We start from the raw sequence: 20,056 nt of genomic DNA, 5'->3' as shown, positions 1-20,056 counted from the left end.
CCTGTATGGAATTGCAGATGTTACTAAACCAAATACACTCGATATAAGAATTGTTTATACATTCCAATCCTTAAAACTAATCTCATTCAGCATAGAGTCATGGAATAACTGCAGTTGGAGAAGAAGTTTTAAGTTCATCACGTTTCTTTAGTGTATGTTGTTATGGTTTTAAGCGGAATAAATTCTAAATAGTTTTTTAATGCTAAAAAGATTGTCAATACGAATACAATAATAGTATTTCATTGTGAAGAGAAACTTTAGTAACTTTAAATAGTTTTAAATAGTTGTAAGGCTTTCAGTGGCTCCAATTCTGATAACAGTCCATTTTATATCTCCTTTTTTATAACCCAAAAGAATCTGATTCATAACAACAGCGAAGGCACATTTTACCTTTCTGGTTTTGTTCTCACTGTAGTCAAATGCCATTGTTACAAGCAGTTACACAGTTGATAGCTGTATGCTTGAGCTTCAAAAATGCCTATTTTACTTGTTAAAAACTAAGGTACACTTAGCCTCTTTGGGTATCTGGGAAAAGCATACCTGGATTGTCGGCGAGCTATTTTATTTACTTCAAACTCTTCATTTCTCTCCTTCAGACCAGTGACAGAAATTGGGTGAAATTATTAAAGAAAGACTAAATTTGAATTTGCTAGGTTTTCAGTTCATTTTCTTGAGGCAGCACTTTAAATGTTTTTGCCATCTCACCTGCACTTGCTATTGTTTTCACTTGCTAGAAAAACGTTGTAAAGAAAAGCAAAGAAAACTATGGCTGGATTAAGAATAAAATTGTGAGAGCTTTCACCTTTTTTCCCACCTTTCAGTGCCTTAAAGGACATTCAGATTTTTCTTGTTTCTGCATTTCACGCTAACGATATTTTGCTGAAGGAAACACAAAGATAGTTAAAACAATGAAAGCATCTCAGGGTGAAATACATTGTTTAGAATTGTTCGTTGAGGAAGCCATGGACAAATTAGTTCAGAGTGTAAGGCAACACTCCATTCTGAAATCAAATGCAGTGTGCATAGTACTTGTGCCAACAGGCAAGAACTGTAAACAAGAGTAAAGTGTTAATTTTCACTGACTGGTTGAAAGGGTAAGTGGCAAAGTTCGTTACAAATGCTTTTGCTGGGTTAATATAACTGACCAACGTGTGTGGGGAATATCTATATTTTAAGAACCGATGGTTTCTGGTTTTTCGATGCTTGGGTTCTGTACACAGAGTTGTGAAGTTGTGTATGCACTTTGCAGCATTCACCCGTTTAAGTCACCGGGCTGCTGAGTAAACTAAAAGATCTCCTTTCACATCAGGATGTTTTCCTCTTTTCCGTTGCATCGCTATTGTACCTGTTTGTTAGCAAATAAATTGTTGGTGGGGTTTGTTCTCTGGTTGTTCTGCACTCTGATCCTACTTACAGTATTCGTCATGCTTTGAAGGAAGCACTGCTGGTTTTACTGTGTGGAAGACATCAGTCCCTTGGCTACCACCAGCTATGAAAGAAACAGCTTTAATATCCAACTTTCTCTTTTCAAATCATTTTTGGGTGAAAGCATGTAGTTAATTTACCTGGGGTAACTGTCAAGTCTGCATTGCTCTCATCCAAGCAGATCATGTTTCTGAATCTTTTGGCTGCAAGCTTGCTTAAGTGGACTCAAAACAATGCTTGTCAAAGAGCTGGGCTTTTTAAAATAGGTATAAAGTTACTGATTTATAAGGACAACAGATTGTCAAAAATAAACTGTATGGGCTGCTAAGTGAGTTGAATTACAGGATATGCTACCTGTAAGGAAAGGTGGGTTACCTTTGTTGGATGGCTCTCAGTGTGTCTTTATCTGATACTAAACCTTTTCATTCAATTTCCTATCCTGCAATAGTTCCATGTGCTGTTGCATTATTTTTGTGGCTTCTGTTACAGTACCCTTGCACACGCTGTGAAGGCATACTTCAAACAAGGACTGTTTTCTAAGCAAGTAGCTTTTTATCTAAAACCATCTTGGTGCCCAGTACATGCTTCCTAAACAGCACTTTTTTGGTTATTTGCAGTTACAAAGTTCATGTGAATGCCAAGATAGTTTCAAATATTTTCCCTGCTTTGTACAGCATAGGGAGGCACAGGGGAGCTCACCAGGGGCCATTTCAGAGCCAAAACCTGGGTCTGATTTCTTAGGGCTTTCAGTGGGATGCAGTAAAATACATGCCAATGAGTTTCTCGTGTCAACTATCTGGTTTGAATGAGTTGATGTAATCAGAATGTCCAGGCTTTTCGACACTAACTGCCCTTGTCCCAAGTTCTATATATCATCTTGCTAAGCTTCTTATAACTACTGTATAAAAAAAATCACCTCTCCTTTTTATTATCCTAATTATTTTATTATCCTAATTAATAATCAACCCTGAAACAGAGGTGATACTAAATGGCAATACTGGAAACAGGAATAACTTGTGCTTGGGCTGGTTGATGCTGCAATTTTTAAGGGTACTTTTCTGCCGTGAAAGTCGTGACAGCACCCCTCCTATATTTGTTTTGTTATCCCTTCATAATTCGAAGTAGAGTACGTGCCACAGCCAAGAAGGGATCCTTTACGATGCTTGCATATTTCATTATGTTGTATAAATAATGCAAGTAAATCCAAAAGGCACAAAAGCCACATAGCCACAGGTTGGCAGAACAAAGCAGCAGACACAAGAGACTGGGCTCTGCTGCTTGAAGGTGTAAAAGCAGAGCTAGGTTTGACAAAAGGCAGGAATCCACACAATTCCAGTGGAAAACTGAAGCTGCTACAAAGGAAGAGGAATTGCATCCGCTTGCCAGTGTCCTTGCACTGGAAAGAAATACTGTCCCATCCCCTTTCCTGGTTGCTGGTGTTTTGGAAAGGACTTGGGGTAACTGACTGTAGGAGGAAAGAAGTTAAGAGAAATCTGATTCTCATTTGCTTGTGGTTCTTCTTCCAGCTGTGCTCCCTCCTGATGGAATATCCCATTTTGTTTTAGTAAGCAGGATGACTGTCAGGAGGTGCCGTTAATCTGGGAAAAGACAAATCTCAGATTTGTCTAACAGAGAAGAGACTTGGGCTTAGATCTGAACTGGAGGGCAATGCAATCCCTTGTTTGTTTTGGAAGGGTTTTAGTTAAAGCAGGTTATTCAATAAGGGGTGACAAAAGGACTGGCTTGTAGCAGGTGAGTTTGTGCATGCTCCTGTCCATCTTTCATGTATTAAACTGGACAGCCTAAACACCAAGCTAACTCGAAAACCAAGGTCTTTTCCTTCATGCTTCCTGCCCTCTGCAGTACTAATTCTCTGTGTGATATTCTTATGGCATTATCCAAAATCAGCCACTCCTTGCTCAACTAGGTCAGAAGTACCCCCACGTCTGTATTTTTATGCTTAATCGGTTTTGTTCAGCTAGGTACCTCGATTTCAATGCCATTACATACTCTGCTCTGTAACTGACACAACTGAAAGCATTTTTCTTTTGATTCTCCTGAATTGGCTTCAAGTTACAGTTGTGACCACGAAAAAATCCCAAAGAATCATTTCTGGGGGGAGGGGGTTCAGTCATGTACAAGGTATGACTGCTTAGTTTGCACAATTTAAGCATAGTGACAACAACTCACTAGTTCTTAGGTTACCTATTGCCATTAAATATTGATAAAGGAAACAAACACCTTCCAATATCCTGCAAATCTGTGTCTTTTCCCTCCTCATCAACTGTGTGTAGCTTTCACAAGAGACCAATGAAAGGGGCAATGCCTTGGGGATGCCTGGGGGAGGGGGAAAAGGCCTGGTCTCATGCCTTGGTTATCTCATCGTGGTTCTGATGAGCTAGGTAAGTCTCAAACAGTTAATAAGGTTACAGGTCACTTCACAGAGTCAGTGCCCTGGCATTTTACGGCGTTCTAATGAGCCGTTAAAGTGGAGAAGAGGTAATTAAATATCGTACTCTGGTATAATGTACACAGTACTGACTGCAGCTCTCTGATTTTAGGTTCCTCAGAAGACGATGAGGTCATTCAAGAAGGTCTCCTCAGGCTCAGGTCAGTCTCCTCTATAGCGTCTTACACGGCTGACTGTCTTATCTGTAAAGCTGAGGTGCTGCAGCCCTCGTGTCCCCCGGACTGATGAACGCAGTGCTTGGGGAGGAGGGAATCGTTAATTTCGTGCACAAGCTTCCGAGTTCTCGCTTGATGCGGTTTGAGTGTTCTGTAAGACAAATAAACGGTGTCGTCAGGAAAGTTTATTTGCAGTACCCCACCGTCAGGGACCTGCTGTGAACTGTAGGAGCCTGGCAGAAGGCTGCGGGTCTGACAGCGCTGCGTATGTACCGACGGCCCGACTCCCCTGGTTTTAACTCCGGGAGTTGGTTGCCTGCCTCTGTCGTTGCGGGTGATTCCCACGCACCGGGGGCAGGGCACGCCCTGGCCGGGGTCCCGCCGTGCCCGGCAGCGCATGCGGGGGCGCGGGGCTCCGCCGAGGGCCGGCTCGTGGGGTGGGCAGGCGGCTCGGGACCCGGCTTAACCTGCGTGCTGGGCGGGGGGGAACAGCGCCTGCGCGGCTTCCCCGCCGGGACACGCAGCCCCAGCCCGGCGGCGGCTGTCGGGCAGCAGCGGGGGCTCCGGCGGCGGCTGTCGGGCAGCAGCGGGGGCTCCGGCGGCGGCTGTCGGGCTGCAGCGGGGGCTCCGGCGGTGCGGACCCGCCCGGCGGCGGCGGCTGTCGGGCTGCAGCGGGGGCTCGGGAGGCGGCTGTTGGGCTGCAGCGGGGGCTCTGGAGGTTCGGACTCCCCCGGCGGCGGCTGTCGGGCTGCAGCGGGGGCTCCGGCGGCGGCTGTCGGGCTGCAGCGGGGGCTCCGGCGGCGGCTGTCGGGCTGCAGCGGGGGCTCCGGCGGCGGCTGTCGGGCTGCAGCGGGGGCTCCGGCGGCGGCTGTCGGGCTGCAGCGGGGGCTCCGGAGGCGGCTGTCGGGCTGCAGCGGGGGCTCCGGAGGCGGCTGTCGGGCTGCAGCGGGGGCTCCGGAGGCGGCTGTCGGGCTGCAGCGGGGGCTCCGGAGGCGGCTGTTGGGCTGCAGCGGGGGCTCCGGAGGCGCGGACGCTCATCGCCCCGCTCTGCGGGGAGCAGTGAAACCGGGCCGCTGGGTACTCGGGGCGGGCAGGCCGTCCCCGCGGGGCTTTAACCCCGTCGGACGGACCCACGCGACGACTGGCTGGAGCCTCCTTAAATGCGGCGGGGAAGCGGTGGCTATCAGTTGCAAACGCGCAGCTGAGCGACTGTTCCTGTACGTGAGCCCACATCCTGCAGCGGGGCTCTCTGCATGGGTGCCGGCCGCCCTTACAGCGCTTCGCAGCGCTTTATAACCCCCGGCAGCGATCCTGCCGCGGCTCCCGCAGCCGCCGCCTGTCCTCTCAAACCGCGCTCCGGCCGTCCATGAAAGCAGCGGCGGCTGCGGACGGTCCGTGAGGCCCGGCCCGTGTCCCCGGGGCAGGCGGAGGCGGGCTGCGGGAGCCGTGCGCGCCCGCGGAGGTGCCGCCCGCCCCGGCTGTAGCGCCTGTCGGGAGCCTCCCAAAGCTGTGTTCCGGTTGCATCGGGGAGAGAGGTGCCCGCTGCGCCTGCAGCGTCGTTCGGGACGGGCGCGGTGCGAAGGCAGCGTTATAAAACCGGTAACTTCTTTCCCCCGTAAGATGCACGTCGAGCGAATCCCGTCCCTCACCGCCCCTATCCAGGGGAAGCGCGCAGCTGGGTTGGAGCTGTGCTTTGTTAAAAATATCTCCATTCAATGACAACCCTGCGGGAATGGTGCGGAGGGGAATAAAAAGAGGAGAGCTGCTGTGTGGGTAGGCACGGTCCGACATGATTTGGGAACGCACGTCCCGCATTCCCACACGGGAAAGAATCTCATTTTATAGAAACGTTAAACGAGAAACCAAAAGCCAAAAAAGCCCAGCGCCGGGGGAGGGCTGCGGGGAGCAGACCCGCCTCTGTGCCCGCGGGCACTGACAGAGCCCTCACACCCGGCTTTCGGTGTCCGCCTGGGAACGCTCATTCCCGCCCCTCCCCGACCCCCTGAGAGACTGTCGACAGCAAAGCCCGTCGGGCCGGTGGCAACCCCCCACCCTCCGCCCCGGAGCTTCGCGGCGGCGGAAAGGGAAACCGAATTTGGCGCCCAAACTGTAGGTGATGGGCGTTTTGGCGGGAGGAGCTCCGCACCGGCAGAGCCCCTGGGCCCCCCGAGGGGCCGCACCGACCCCCAGGCCAAGGGGCTCTGCCTTGAGGGAGCGTCCGGAAAGCCTCCCCCTTCATCCCGCTACTTAGGAAGAGCCGTTTTCGATAGAAAGCGCGTAGGAAACCCGACGGGCGTTTTGTTCAGTCAAACATCAGCGAGAGCCGCTGTCGTGCGTGGGGCGGCCGCGGAGCAGAGCAACCCCCAGCCGGGAAGGAGGGGAGGGGGGAGGCGGAGCAGGGGCTCTCTGTCACCTTTCCCGCCTGCCAGTCAGGAAGAAATGTTGGCTGTGCCCCGCTTTCAAGTGTAAAACACTTGTTTTGTTTTAAAAGCACGCGGGGCAGTCGTTTGTTTGGCGGTTTGCGGGGTTTTTTTCCGCGTTTTTGTCTGTTTAGGGGTTGTTTGGGTATTTTTTGGAAGCGGGGGTCTTTTGCTGTGTTTTGTTTGGTTTGGAAGAAACCGGAGTTGGGACTGTAAAAGTTTTAGGAAGGCGACAGAACGCGACACGGCTGGGTTTGGTTACGCAGTTTCAAGTGAGCTCTTGCTGTGCATTTAGAAAGACAATTAATCCAGCTTCCTATAATTGTCTTTACCAAAATTAATATCTATTTAGCAAATCGTGAGGATAGAAATACCTTTTAAATATATCAATTATTACTATTAATTTCCCCCCCTCACGAACTGGCTTGTTCAAGGCTTTTTTGCCCCCACCTTTTATGCTCCAGTCTCTCCCCCGATCCTTTGTGAATTAATTTTGGAAGGGTTTTTTTTTCCCCCCTTTTTTCTTTTTGCCTTTCCCGGAGAGTTCCCAGCTGGCCACAGCTCTCTACCTTCCACAAAACTTGAAAGGCTGATGTCCCTTGCAGGAAATGAATGAGCCGATAACATCTGACACCAGTGACCAGTCCAGTGACCCCAACCCTAATTCCACTAATACTGGAGGCCTGAAAATTCTCCGTAAAGGCCGTTTGAAAAACCTTCCCTCGCACTCTCATTTTACAAAATCTGCATTATTTTACAAGGTTAAAAAAATTCCTTTGCAATAAATGTCTTTACATACGTTTATTTAATGGGTTTTTTTAAGCCATTCATTTGTTCGTCGAAGAATACCACATTGCACTGAATTTTAACTGAAATTTGCTAACAAGACATTTTGTTAATGAACTCAATCCACTCAGTTTGCGTCTGTTCAACCAATCTTCCAGCCTCTAAAAGATTTTTTTTTATACCAAGTGTCAATATTTTTTAATCAATTTGGAAAACAAACCCCAAAACATACGTTAAAACGGTATTAAACAGAATGCTGTGTTTCGGGAGGGAGGGGCGGAGAGCTCAGATTTGCTCGTAGCTGGGGTTTCACGCCTGTTAAAATCTCGTATATTTATTATATATTAGATATCGTCCCGGTCACAAGATCCAAGCATATAACATTACTGGTGATTTAATATCGTAAAATAATCGCTGTTGCAAAGGGGGAAGGGAGGTTGAGGAGCAAAAAGGAATGGTGTGTTGCACGAAGGCGTAAGGCAGGTCGGTGTGGGACTGTCGACCTCCACTGTTGAAATAACCTATAGGAAATTTACGGTCGAAGACTGCAAAGGAATGTCAGGATTTAAAGGTTCTGCCCCACTGGCCGGGTTTGCTCGCTTCTGCCCACCCCCTCGCTTCTTCCCAGCAAAGCTCCAAACTCAGCACCTTGGTGGTTCACACGAAGCCGCGGCGCTGGCGGGGGCATTGACGCTCTCCTGAAAGGCAACAAAGGGAGTAGAGAGGGCGGTGGGGGCAAAGGCGTCCCCCTTAATTGGGCAGACTGATCGACGCCACTTCCCAAACAACAGCAAGTGCTTTGAAAAGGCGTAACACCCCCGTCCCCTCCCCCCCACCCCGTACGCGGGCGCTGCGCCGATCGGTTTGTCGCTTCGGCTTTTGTTTGTGTGTGTCCTTGGGATAAGAGAAGGTGCCGGGGGCGAGGGGGGGAAGGGGTGTTAATAAGAAAGTAATTGAGCCCAGGTTTTCACAAGGTATGGGCGACGTTTAAAGGTTGCACAGCACTGGATGTGAAGTGAGGTTAGGGGCGGGCTGGCGGTGGGGAGGACAGAAGAGGCAAAACCCCATGTTTTCCTGCCTTCGTCTGCACCGAAGGAGACGGGGCAGACGGAGAATACAACGGAAGCTCACCTAACGAAGGGGATATCATTTGTTTACTGTTTTGTTGTTGTTTTGGTTTGTTTTTCGCTTCGCAATTGGCGGTACCCCAGCAGCAGCCTTGCTTGGCGAGCGGGCTGCCGGCTGCGTACCTGCGGGACCGACGGGCTCAGCCCGGCTCCTGGGGCGCTCCGGACACGGGACGCGTTTCGTTCCCGAGTGGGATCCCCCGCCCGCTGCTGCCGAGGACTTAAACCGTCAGTCCCGGCCGGCGTTATTCCTCCCCTTTGTCTTCTTCCTCTGGCTTTTTTTTTCCGCCTTCCTCCTCTCCAGCAAACCCTTTCCTCTGTCAGCCCTCCTCCTCCTCCTCCCCATCCCCCCTCTGCTCTCCCCCGCGCTCCGGGGGAACAATCGCTGCTGATTGAGGTTCACTCCAATACCAGGCTTGAAAACTGGGCTCTTATTTAGGAAGTCATTAATCACATCCCCTCCCCCGGAAAGAGATGGCGGAGAAACCTGTGAAGTACAATTCCTCGCCCCATCCCCCTCCAGCAATGTTTTGAAACGCTACCCTGTCCCCTTCCCCCCCCCTCCCCACGCCGCCCCCTCCCCCGGCACTTTCTGGGCCGTATTAAGGTGATATCGCGTTTCCGGCGCGCTTTTGGTTTGAATGCGAGGTTAGTAACGTGCAGCCAAGGCAGGAGCGGCGGCGGCACACGCACACGGCACACGCACACGGCACACGCGGGGGGCTTTTCTTCAGGTGCAAACGGTTACGCGTGTGCCCGTGTTTGTCGCCGGCGGTGCCACACGCCGATGTGCCGCATCGCCGGCGCGTGTCCACACACACACACACACACACACACACGCGTGTCGGTCCGTCCCTCGTCAGCATCCCGCGTGTGCGCGGCCCCGCACACACACACACACACACACACACACGCGTGTCGGTCCGTCCCTCGTCAGCATCCCGCGTGTGCGCGGCCCCGCACACACACACACACACACACACACGTGTCGGTCCGTCCCTCGTCAGCATCCCGCGTGTGCGCGGCCCCGCACACACACACACACACACACACACACGTGTCGGTCCGTCCCTCGTCAGCATCCCGCGTGTGCGCGGCCCCGCACACACACACACACACACACACGTGTCGGTCCGTCCCTCGTCAGCATCCCGCGTGTGCGCGGCCCCGCCGGCAGCCCCCGTTAAAGCGCGTCCGCCTCAGCCCACGCGCGTTGCTCTCGGGCTTGTCCCTGCAAACACACGGATCTCCCTACGGCTCGATGCAGGCACGGGACTGCAGAAAGCCCAGAACGACACGTCATGGCGATTTCCCGTAACGAAGCGCCGCAGATGAGCTGTCGGGAGGGGGGGGGGGAAACCCAGATAGACCAAAAAAAAAAGACCAAAAAAAAACCCCCCCAAAAAGACGTGTTGGAAATTTCTTGTTCATTCATAAATTACTGTGGCGTGTCAGCCGAGTGGAAATGGCGATTGGCTGCTCCTGCCTCCTGCCAGCCCCTGAAGGATCCGATCTGAAATTAGTCGCAAGAAAGCATGTAATTGCCCGAGTCACGTGTGCGCAGGGGGCCAGGAACGGAGCCAGGGAGAAGGGGGAAAAGCGAGAGAGGGAAAGGACATTAGACCATGCGAGCTAAATTTGCGATCGTTCAAAATCAGGATGTGAGATCCATGCAGAAGAGCACTTCGATCCGCAGGGAAAGTTTTCATCTCACGAGTTTGGAGCAGAGGGCCCGTGGGGCAACATGGCCGAAGGTTAATTTTCTTTTTTTCTATTGTTTTACTATGATTTTCACTCGCTCGCTCGTTCTAACCCCCACCCTCTTCCCCCCCCCCTCCCCCTTTAACCCAACTATGCATTACCCTTTTTTAGCAGCTCGCGCAAGGGGGCTTTCTCCTAACCCATTGTTACCCAGCTAAGAAACTGTTCCGTACCGCCCACACCGATTCACAACTTGAAAAGCTTTCAGGGGGCTATTGTTTGAATTGTTCCTGTTTGATTAAGCACAGTTGCCGTGGTGGGATGAGAGAAAACGGCCGTACACCTGTCCCGACTTTAATCGAAAGTTTATTCCAAGGAGAGATGGAGACACGGTGCAAAATAGTGGTTTCGGCGCCGCATGTGCAGTAACTAGTTGTGCAATCTACCCAATTTGGCTTATTCTCTCTCCTCCACCCCTTCCCCGACCGGCCTCTCCCCCCTCCCTCGGGTCCTGCGCCTTGCGAGGAGAGACTAATTGGGCTGAGAGTTTTCTGTTGAGAAATGGGATCGGTCTTAAACCAGCAATATTCAAGTAAAGTATCGCGTTCCGGGCTGTAATGTGGCTGAAAGACGGAGTTAAATGGAAAAATGCACGTATGTACAGCAACGTGGGCTGCCCAGGCACAGAGGGCGGGGGAGAGGCTCCGTGCCGCGGTGCTTCCTCCCTCCAACCTCCGGGCATTTTCATTGCCCTTTTTTATTCACGCATTTTGGGGAGAAGTTGCTTATTTTAACGAAAAAAAATATATCTTTCGGCCGTTTGCGTTTAGATTCTTGTTCTGTTCGATTTTTTTTGTTGTCGTTTCCCCCTCGTTCCCTCTGTAGTGACCCCTTCATACAGCGCCAATTCTGTTACCAGAATTTAACTCTATCCTTTGCATCTTGTCCCCCACCTTCCTTCTTTTTCCACCCCCCCTCTCCCCGCACCACTCCCAACCCCCCATCCCGCCCCCCACGCCTTTCCCTCTTCCTCAGCAGGGGCGAGTAAAGGTGGAGACGAGCCCGGGAAGTTGCCGGAGCAGGAGGAAGAGGAGGAATCCCAGGTTTTGCACGGAACCGGCCATTGCAAATGGTTTAATGTGAGAATGGGATTCGGGTTTATCTCCATGAGCAACCGAGAGGGAAGCCCCTTGGAGTCTCCAGTTGATGTCTTTGTACACCAAGTAAGACATTTTTTTTCCCCTGCCTTCCATCTCAGGCAGCCACATTTGGCTGAGCTCAGTGGGGCTCCGGTTTCACGTGAAGAGAAGTAAGCTTGGGGTTTTTTTTCCTAGGTCTTTAGGTACATCTGTAATTAAAAGCGTTGCCTCGGATAGTGGTTTTGTTGCGGTGTACGATTTGAGTAAATAAGGTCTTTAGATTGCGCTTAGTCTCTGTGGCTGGAGGTTTGAGCAAAGGGCTGGTGGTGTTTCTTCACACGGTCCTGCTTGGTTAGGAGTTGCTCCCGTGCTTTTTGTTTGTTTTCAAATGCCACGCTTTTGTTTTTAACAAGGTTTATCTTTTGTCACCAGACTGATTGTGAGCTGATGTGCCTTTCTTTTGGAAAAGGGAAGGGGAAAAAAAAGGCTTTCAATTAAACTGGATTAAGCTTGGAAAAGGATAAATAAATGTCGGGTTTCATCCAGATAACGTTTGAATACGACTCCAAACGTTTTTCTTGCTTTTTAAAAGCTCATCTGAGATTAGTTAGTGAAATGAAGACATAATTACAGAGTTATTCTGCAGTAATTGGGACCTGGGAGCATCCCTGTGGTGATACTCCGAAGCCTGTGTGTGGTTTGCTTGGTTGGTTTTAAAATACTCCTTCCTAGACAAAAAAAAACAAACCCCAAAGCTGGTAAAGGTGAAGGAATTGGGACCAATTCTGTCGTGCTGCTGGGGAGAGGAGGGCCGTGTGGCCCTCGGGTTTAGCTTTAAGCAGAGCAGCCTGGACGTGGGAGCTGGCATGAACGCTTTCATGCACGGGAGCCCCTGATGCCAGACACGGACAAAATGACAAAGCTGAGGGAGCTATTCCCAAGCTCTGTGGTGTGGTTTGTGAAGCAGGAGCCCTTCTGTTAGTCTGCAGTTGCAACGACGTCTTCTCTGGGATCAGAAGAGCGCTATCAGCTAGAGAGACCATTTTGGGTCTGGCTAGGGCCATGTTAGGAAGGCAGAAAGGCATCTTAACTTTTTACGTGGTTGGCCATTTTCTGTGACGTTGGCAGTGACGGGGCAGGGGGGTGTTCCACGATTATGCAGTGATTCCCTTTCACTGTTCCCTGTGATGGCTTGGCCATATCTGTGGTAATTCTCATCCGACTTCTTTAAACAATACACCTTTCATTAGGTTAATTAGAAGGTGACCGAAACATGGGAGGAATGCTGCTGCTGTTGCCGTTGCTCCTTGGTGGGGTGCATTTCTGATCCTGCTGTCTTACCCTGGCCCTCAGGGCCTGAATATCAGTCTTACCTGCTTGCATTTGGAATTATCCACAAAGCCTAGAATCCGACAGAGAATGTACCAAATTCTTACACTCACTGCTTTGTACTGGCACGGGAGGTGCTCTCTCCCCCTCCCCCATGCCCCTTGCTGCCGAATGAATGCAGTGCTTATCAAAGGAGGAGCACTCTTCCTCCTGGTTTCCCTGCTTTTCTTCCCTCCTTTCTACCTTTTCAGTTGGTGAAACTGCTCTTTACAGCTCTGTGAATTTACTTCAAGGATAAAATGCCTTTTTTTCCATCCGATTTTCTGTCATTCTGTGTCATTCTTTTTGCTTCCCAAATAATAGAAACTTATGAAGAATGGCAGCGTTGATAATTAAAAAAATGCATTTAGAAACAAAGATATCCTTAGAGCTGTGGAAATAAAATCCAAGTGCATCCAACTGCACAACAGTGCAATGCATTTAAATGTGAATAAGGTGTGCTGTTCCAAACATGGAAAGCAGTAATGGAGAATAATCAACAAGCATGTGAGAAGCATGAAGTTGTGAGCCCTGAAGGAGGGAACAAGAAGGAAATGTGAGACATCTTTGTTTATGCTTTAATCATCTACAGTTTATCAGTGTCTTTGGGTTTCTAAGACCTATCACAGTGTGAATTGCAGTGAAAAAGAGTGTGTGTCATCGCATGGGAACCCTGTGCCTGGGTCATTTGGAATATTACTGAGAGATGTGTCTTACTGAGTGAAGGTATTACTTATATATGTATATATACATGGGTGTGTGTGTATATGCGATGCATGGCTCTTATGACAGAACACATTTGTCACCTTTTCCTTTCTGATGAAATCTAGGATATACATAAAGTAATGTGAATCTTCTATCAGTCAAAAGCAGTTTGTCTCCATTTCACGTGCAGCAGCAGCATCTGTTTTGTTTCAGAGTACATTTCAGGTCATTTCTATTGCTGTACACAGTGCTTCCATGTTAGCTGGCTAACCGACCCGTGGTAACAGTAGTAGCCAGCGCACAACGATGCCTTTAAATGAGTGATGTTGCTCAGCAGTGCTGCTTGTACAACAGAGCCCGTTGCCTGAAAGGTGGTTGAGCCCCTCTTCCTGTTAGTTTCATTAATCTGAGAAATTTAGTCACCAGAAAAGGCCTTTTCAAGGCAAAGGTGTTATCTTATGAATCTGTTGGAACAACATATTGCTGTTCAAAAACGCCTTGAACACGCTTCATCGTGGGTTTGTGTGTGCATAGTGTTGCATGAGTTCAGGCCTTCTGCAGTCTGTGTAGCTACCAGTATCGTTTTGTACAGTCCAGGCAGAAGAAAGAAGCTTCTCTCTTACACAGTCCAGCTCCTGTCAATGCAAGCTTGAACCCTGCAACAACATCTTTCCTTCCTTTACCTTTTCATGGTGAGGTTGTGCTCAGTTGATGAGATCTGGCTGTGGGTAAAAAACTTACTGGATGTGAGTCAAAATTCCTGTAATAGTTGAGGAAATTAACTGTTGAGTCTCATTACACCTAGAGTTCTGAGCTTGCAATAGATAATTTTACTCTCTTGTCGGAGTTCCCCCCTTGGTTGTGAGCAGATTACAGTCACAGATGGGTTTTTTCCTCCAGTCAGTCCTTTGCTAATTGTGCATATTGATGTACTTCTGATGGATGATGCTTTTGTTGGGACTTCTCTTCCCCTTCACCCAGTGAAAGTTCCCTTCATGAAACAGCCACGCTATGGAGTTTTCAGCTCTGCCTTTCAAGTCCTTCCTTCAGCATTGATCATTTTGATTGATCTGCTCTGAACCACGCTCAGGTTGCTGTTACCCTTCTGGTGCCTGGAGCTAGATGCATTATTTAAGGTCAGAGCACGTCAGCCACGTGTGTGTGTGTGTGTGTGTGTGTGCAGTGTAAATATGGTGCCCTTACAAACATCTACACTCTTGCTCTTTTCCAGCTTTGTCCTGATACACCTTCTAAGCTTGGGTCAAGTGTTTCAGTGTCATATCAAAATGACAAGTCCTAAAGCCCGATTTTGCTTTCCAAAGACAAGCCATGCCCAGTGCAGCAACGTGCCTTGTCCACTGGGTTTCTTGTAGATGGGAAACAAAAAGAGGAAGAGTAGCAGTTGGTCCTTTGTAACGCTGTTAAATCCAAGGAATGTTCACCTGGGTGAGTTTGTCTCAGTATGGTCATTTGGGCTTTCAGTAAGTTGGCATGGAATGAATAATAGAGTTTGCTTATCTGTTAGGAGCTGAATTCTGCACATAGCTGCGTGTGAACAGCTCTCCCTAAGTTGTAGGAGGAGATCTGTTTGTCAAAGGGTAAAGCAGACTGGAGAGGTGAGGCGAGTGGAACCCTGTGTGGTGCACATGAGCTTTCCCCAGGTCAGAGAAAAGGATGAGGCTTGTGGATCTGTTTCTGTGCTGAAAAATGGTACTCGCAGCTTTTTTTGGATGCTGGCAGTGAGGCTGAATGCTGTGGCTTCTTTTTACTTGCATGTGCTGGAAACGTGTCTGTTCTCTTTTGCTTGGTGTAAGTCTCAGATGTTAAAGATGGTAACGGAGGGAAGGGTGCTGGAGGTAAACAGATGCAATGAAATAACGCAGTTGTGAGTATCAAGGGTTGTGATTTGCCAGTCTCTTCCTGAGCAGTGTGGTCTCTCAGGATGAGATGGGTTGTTCCATTTAGAAGATGTTTGTTAGGACCTGGCTCTCAAGTCCAGAGCTGTTGCCATGTTAAGGGACTGCGACAGGATTTCTGAACTGGGACCTTAAACCTGATCCTCCTTTGGGATCGTCTTTCATGAGGTGGTGAGAGGAAGGAAGGGAGGAGCAGCACGCAGGGGTTGGTGTGTTTTGTTTTCTCCTTGAAAGGAACACGGTTGGTTTGAAATTTTTCACTTTCATCTGAAAATTCTTAATGTTGCTGCAAGTTACTGCCAATATAAGGTTTGTAGAGATGGAAGAGAGCCTTTTTTCTTTCGTGGAGTCCTCCTGCACTGTGCTGTCCTTTAGATGTTGTAATTGTTGCTCCTGTTGTTGTACCTGTAACAAAAGAAGGAGGGAAAATTACTGAGACTATTCAGGTATGATTGTGAACAGAAGAATGAATGGAAAACTAGACATGTAAGCAGCATCTGAAAAGAAACCTTTTCCCTTAATTTGACTGACCATCAAGTGTCTGTTCTTTACATTCCTGGTATTTTAGCCACAGTTTAACTACTTTATCCTAGGATCGAGTTGGGCATGACGTGACACACTGAATGCTGACTGGCATATATTATTACACATGTGACCTCGTGCTTTTGCAAGGATGCATCCATTCATCTAGCACATCTTTGCCATTTCTGCATTGTTATGAGCCTGTAAAAAGCTTCTTAATTGCCTGGGGAAACTGGAAGTTCTGGGCAAGCAAGTGGGGTCAATATCACATTGCTTCTCATTGTTAAATAGTACATACCAGTGCTTGTTTGAAGTGCAGAAGTCTCCATGTAGAGCGTGTTATTGCAGGCTTGTCATCTTTGACTTCTACTGGGGACCAGGAAAGCTGAGTCCTAATCAAAACAGAAGTAGCTAGTGGCATTTGGAGAGGGAAGCTGAGGAAGGAAGCAAACGGGGAGTAAATGTGTGTCTGCAGTGAGCACGTGTATCAGGGATCTTGTAGAACCTGGGTGACTGTTGGAAATCCAGAGCTGAGCTTTGGCACTCGCCGGCTGTGCTGGAGCATACAGAGAAAATTGACTTGAGGTGATGAGGACGGTGGCTTTGTGGTGTGGGGCAGAACAACCTGGTTTGGGATTGCTCCTTCCTTATTTGTTTATTTTTGCTACTAATTAGGCCCAGTCCTACATTTCAAGTCCTAGGCAGATGGTGAAACGCTTCACTGAGGGCTTGATGGTTTAAGGTGATTGTCTGAAGAAGCTTGAAATTCAGTACTAGAGTTAACAGAGCCGCCACCATCTGTGGAAACACCCTCCAGATTTCATCTGTCTACATCAAAACCCTACATTGCAGTGCATTTTGATGAATAGGTGCATGTGGTATTGAAGTGCATGGAAAGTTCTGTTAAACCTGAATGCTGTTCAATCAGATTTTGTTGAAGAGGTTGAAATGTCGACAAGCAAAAATCAGACAGAGGCCTGCAGTGGGGTTATTTTGTCTCGAGAGGTTTTCCTCTTTGGCAGAGTAGTAGGTATATACTCTTTCCAGGGCATGCTATCCTCTCTTTCTCCAAGACTGAGGAAGTTGTGCACAGGGGCTGGGATGCTGGAAGGAAGAGGATATTTTGTCTGAGGCACAAACATAAGATATCAAAGCAGATATATGAACCAAAGCTAAAAGGAAGTGAATTGGGGAAAAAATGTTATTGTTGCTCATCCTGGTTTGCAACTACATTACTGAGGTAGTAAGTCTGTCTGGAGCCATCCAGAGTTTTGATTTAGAGTCTTTACAAAGTATACTCCGGTGTAAATGTTGTTTAATCCATCTTCCTTATGTAGCCCGGTAATTCCTGTCACTTTTCTCCACTAATTATCAACAGAAGCAAAATCAGGCCCATCAGTTTCTGCAAAGGTGTATAAAAGTGACCTTAAAGGTGTGATTTAAGAAAGTTCCTGTGAACCTATTCATGTTTATAAACCCATCAAGGGTGAGTGTGAGGAGGCTGGAGCCAGGCTGTGCTCAGGGATGGCCAATGACAGGACAAGGGGAAACAGGGACAAGCTGAAACAGAAGAGTTTCCAAAGAAACACAAGGAAGAATTTGTTCCCTGTTGAGGTGAGGGAGCACTGGCAGGGGCTGCCCAGATGGGCTGTGGAGGCTCCTTCTCTGGAGACATCCCAACCCAGCTGGATGAGTCCCTGTGTGCCCTGCTCTAGGTGGTGCTGCTCTGGCAGGGGGGCTGCACTGGATGAGCTTTCCAAGTCTTCCAGCCCTTGAGATTCTGTGGTTCTGTGAACCTAGAAACAGAAGTTAAAGACCATTTATGATGTTTCTTAAACAAACACAAAGGAATAAAGACATACCATATATACACTTTTCATTCCCTGTATTTAAGGGTGCTTTTCCCTCCCCTTTTGTTAAATCAGCTGCAAGTTATCATAACCGGTGGAAAGGTTTTATGTGATACTTAGGGTTTTTTTAAGGGACAGTAACTCAGGACAGGTCTAGGCTAGCTTTTGCTTGCTAGGTACCACCAGTGAGAGCTGCAAATCCTTGAATTGCTTTTACATCAGCAGATTATCAGTGAACAGCTCTGCATGCAAGGTGCAGAAGTGTCTCCTGATTGCTCGAGAGCGCATTTAGTTGGAGAAATGGATGTGCAGGCTATTCCTCAGCTTATTTGGGGAGTTGTAAAAGGGGAGGTGAGCTCCTCGGGAGATGGCTAGAGGGAATGCCAGACCCTCCCTCCAGAGATGGCTCAGCTGCTCGCAGAGCAGCTGTGGAAGCTGCCACAGTCCGCTGCACTAGGGAGAACGGGCACTGACTAAGATGCAAAGCTGTAAGATGCAGCAGGTCAGCAGCTGCTCTGCAAGCAGCTGAGCTGGCTCTGCCGTAGCAGCGTGGTGAACAGGTGGAGGCTGGAACTCCTGCAGTCACCCTTCTCGGTGGGAGTCCTACAGCCGTCTTACTCTCACATTTGGCAGCGCTGCTGCTGCCTCAGTAAGCTTCAGGGGCTTTTAAAGCACTCTCCTTGTTGGGCTAGCCTAAGTGCTTGTGAAGCTGTGTGGCAGACCCAGCTGGGGAAATTTGGTATCTGATTTTTGCCACTGTTCACATCAGAGAAGCTCCATGATCCCCACAAATCAGAGTGGTCAGTGTCTGTGCCATAGAAAGGTGGCCAGGGATGCAAACAGCTGCCAGGGTGAGGTGGAGGTATAGGAGGAAAGTGAGCTGGAAGCTACTGTCACATAAACATGAATGAAACTGCAGTCCCTTCTGTTGCAAAACAGGAGAATGTTGGTGTTGCCTTCAGCTGGGGATGGAGAGACAATGGAAGTGTTAGTGACCTTCCAAGAAAAAGGGTACTCATGGGTGTTGGAATGAGTACAGGCATCCAAGCTTTGGAAGTGGGGTGTTTGGGCAGTGTGTTTTTGGATCTTGCAACCTGATCTAGGTGGAACCTGCTTCTGCAGGGGGTTGGGCTGGATGATCTCTAAAGGTCCCTTCCAACTCCTACTATTCTGTGATTCTATGATCATGCTTTGGTTCTGTCTTATCACAGAATGGCAGGGTTGGAAGGGGCCTTTGGAGATCATCCAGCCCAACGCCCCTGCAGAAGCAGATTCCACTCCATCAGGTCACAGAGGACCTTATACACATTTCTTTGTCTTGTTTTATTGATTGCAGTTAAGCTGTAGCGTTGGAATATATTTAATTGCAGTTTAATACCAGCACTAGTTAGGAAACACCACAGAAACAGTGGGAGGAATTCATGACAAATTGATAACATGGCAATAATGGGTGTTTCTTACTCAACCAGAACAGGAGTAAGTGTATGTACAGGACATGTTCATAGCAATTTGTACATGTCTTTTCAGCAGATAGGTCAGGCTGCAGTGCAATTGGTCGATAACCTGGAAAGCACAGCTCCTGAACTATTCCACAGGTATCACTTGGGAGATTAAAGACATCAACACGTTTGACAAGTCACTTGTCTGAGAGCATGTGGGGTACCCCTGGTCTGTTATTAGTGCAGGAGCCAAGAAAATCACACAGGTGCTTTCTGTTCCAAAGCTCTGATCTAGTGCTAGAATTAACACGTTTTGGAAGGAGGGAGGCTGAAAGGTTTGTTTGGCTGTGTTAGCACCGTAGCTTAGCATTTTCACCTGTTAACAGCTGTTTAGAAGCTGAAATCAGAGTGGATGCATATACAAATCAATACTTGGAGCTGATGGATTTGTCTACAGAATGGGAGCAGCACTCCACGCCTACTACAGGCCTTGTGATGCTCAGTTAGAAGACACCAACGTTGCTGCAACGTTCACAAGCGTGTATTTCTCACCAACGTAGCTGGCAGGGGCATTCCCATCAAAGCCCATCAGTTCCCATGGAGGCCCTCTTCTCATTAGTTGTGGTAATTTGAGGCTTTTTTCTTCCTTTCCTTTTCTAGATTGCTTTTATTATAGTGCCACTTGAGGCTGCTTTAAGATTTGTGTTACAGCTTTCTTTGTTTATGGTCATAATAAATACATGCACCAGAATAGTCCCAGGGCTGAAACTGAGAGTAAAAGCGACAGCCCTGGTGTGCTTTAAATGGTCTGGGACAACCACCAACTTTCATCTTTTTTGAGTACAGGTGTTATTAAAATCTCTTCCTACTGCACATGTGCTATAGTTTTAGAAACGTTTTCTTTCCTTTTGCAGCTGTTTTTTGCAAGCTAGTAATCAAAACCTTGGTTGGCTTTATGGGCTGTTTTTAATAACACAAACTTGGTGGAAAAGTGGAGGTTTAAAACGCCTCTGCTGACCATGTGTAGTAATTT

The 20,056-nt window shown here is 48.5% G+C and overlaps 1 protein-coding gene across 1 annotated transcript in view; it reads left to right on the top strand.

The window, feature by feature from the left end:
• Positions 1 to 4,001: 4,001 nt before the first annotated feature.
• The window catches only part of LIN28B (lin-28 homolog B), a 79,956-nt gene continuing 63,901 nt past the window's right edge, over positions 4,002 to 20,056 (top strand). Inside the window, exons 1-2 of the mRNA XM_061990615.1 lie at positions 4,002 to 4,035; positions 11,120 to 11,307. Coding sequence (XP_061846599.1) covers positions 4,002 to 4,035; positions 11,120 to 11,307 — 222 coding nt within the window. The remainder of the gene's footprint in view (positions 4,036 to 11,119; positions 11,308 to 20,056) is intronic.

The sequence above is a fragment of the Colius striatus genome, chromosome 2 (genome assembly GCF_028858725.1).
Source record: "Colius striatus isolate bColStr4 chromosome 2, bColStr4.1.hap1, whole genome shotgun sequence".
Classification (NCBI taxonomy): domain Eukaryota; kingdom Metazoa; phylum Chordata; class Aves; order Coliiformes; family Coliidae; genus Colius; species Colius striatus.
This window is presented reverse-complemented; position numbering and strand designations above follow the sequence as displayed.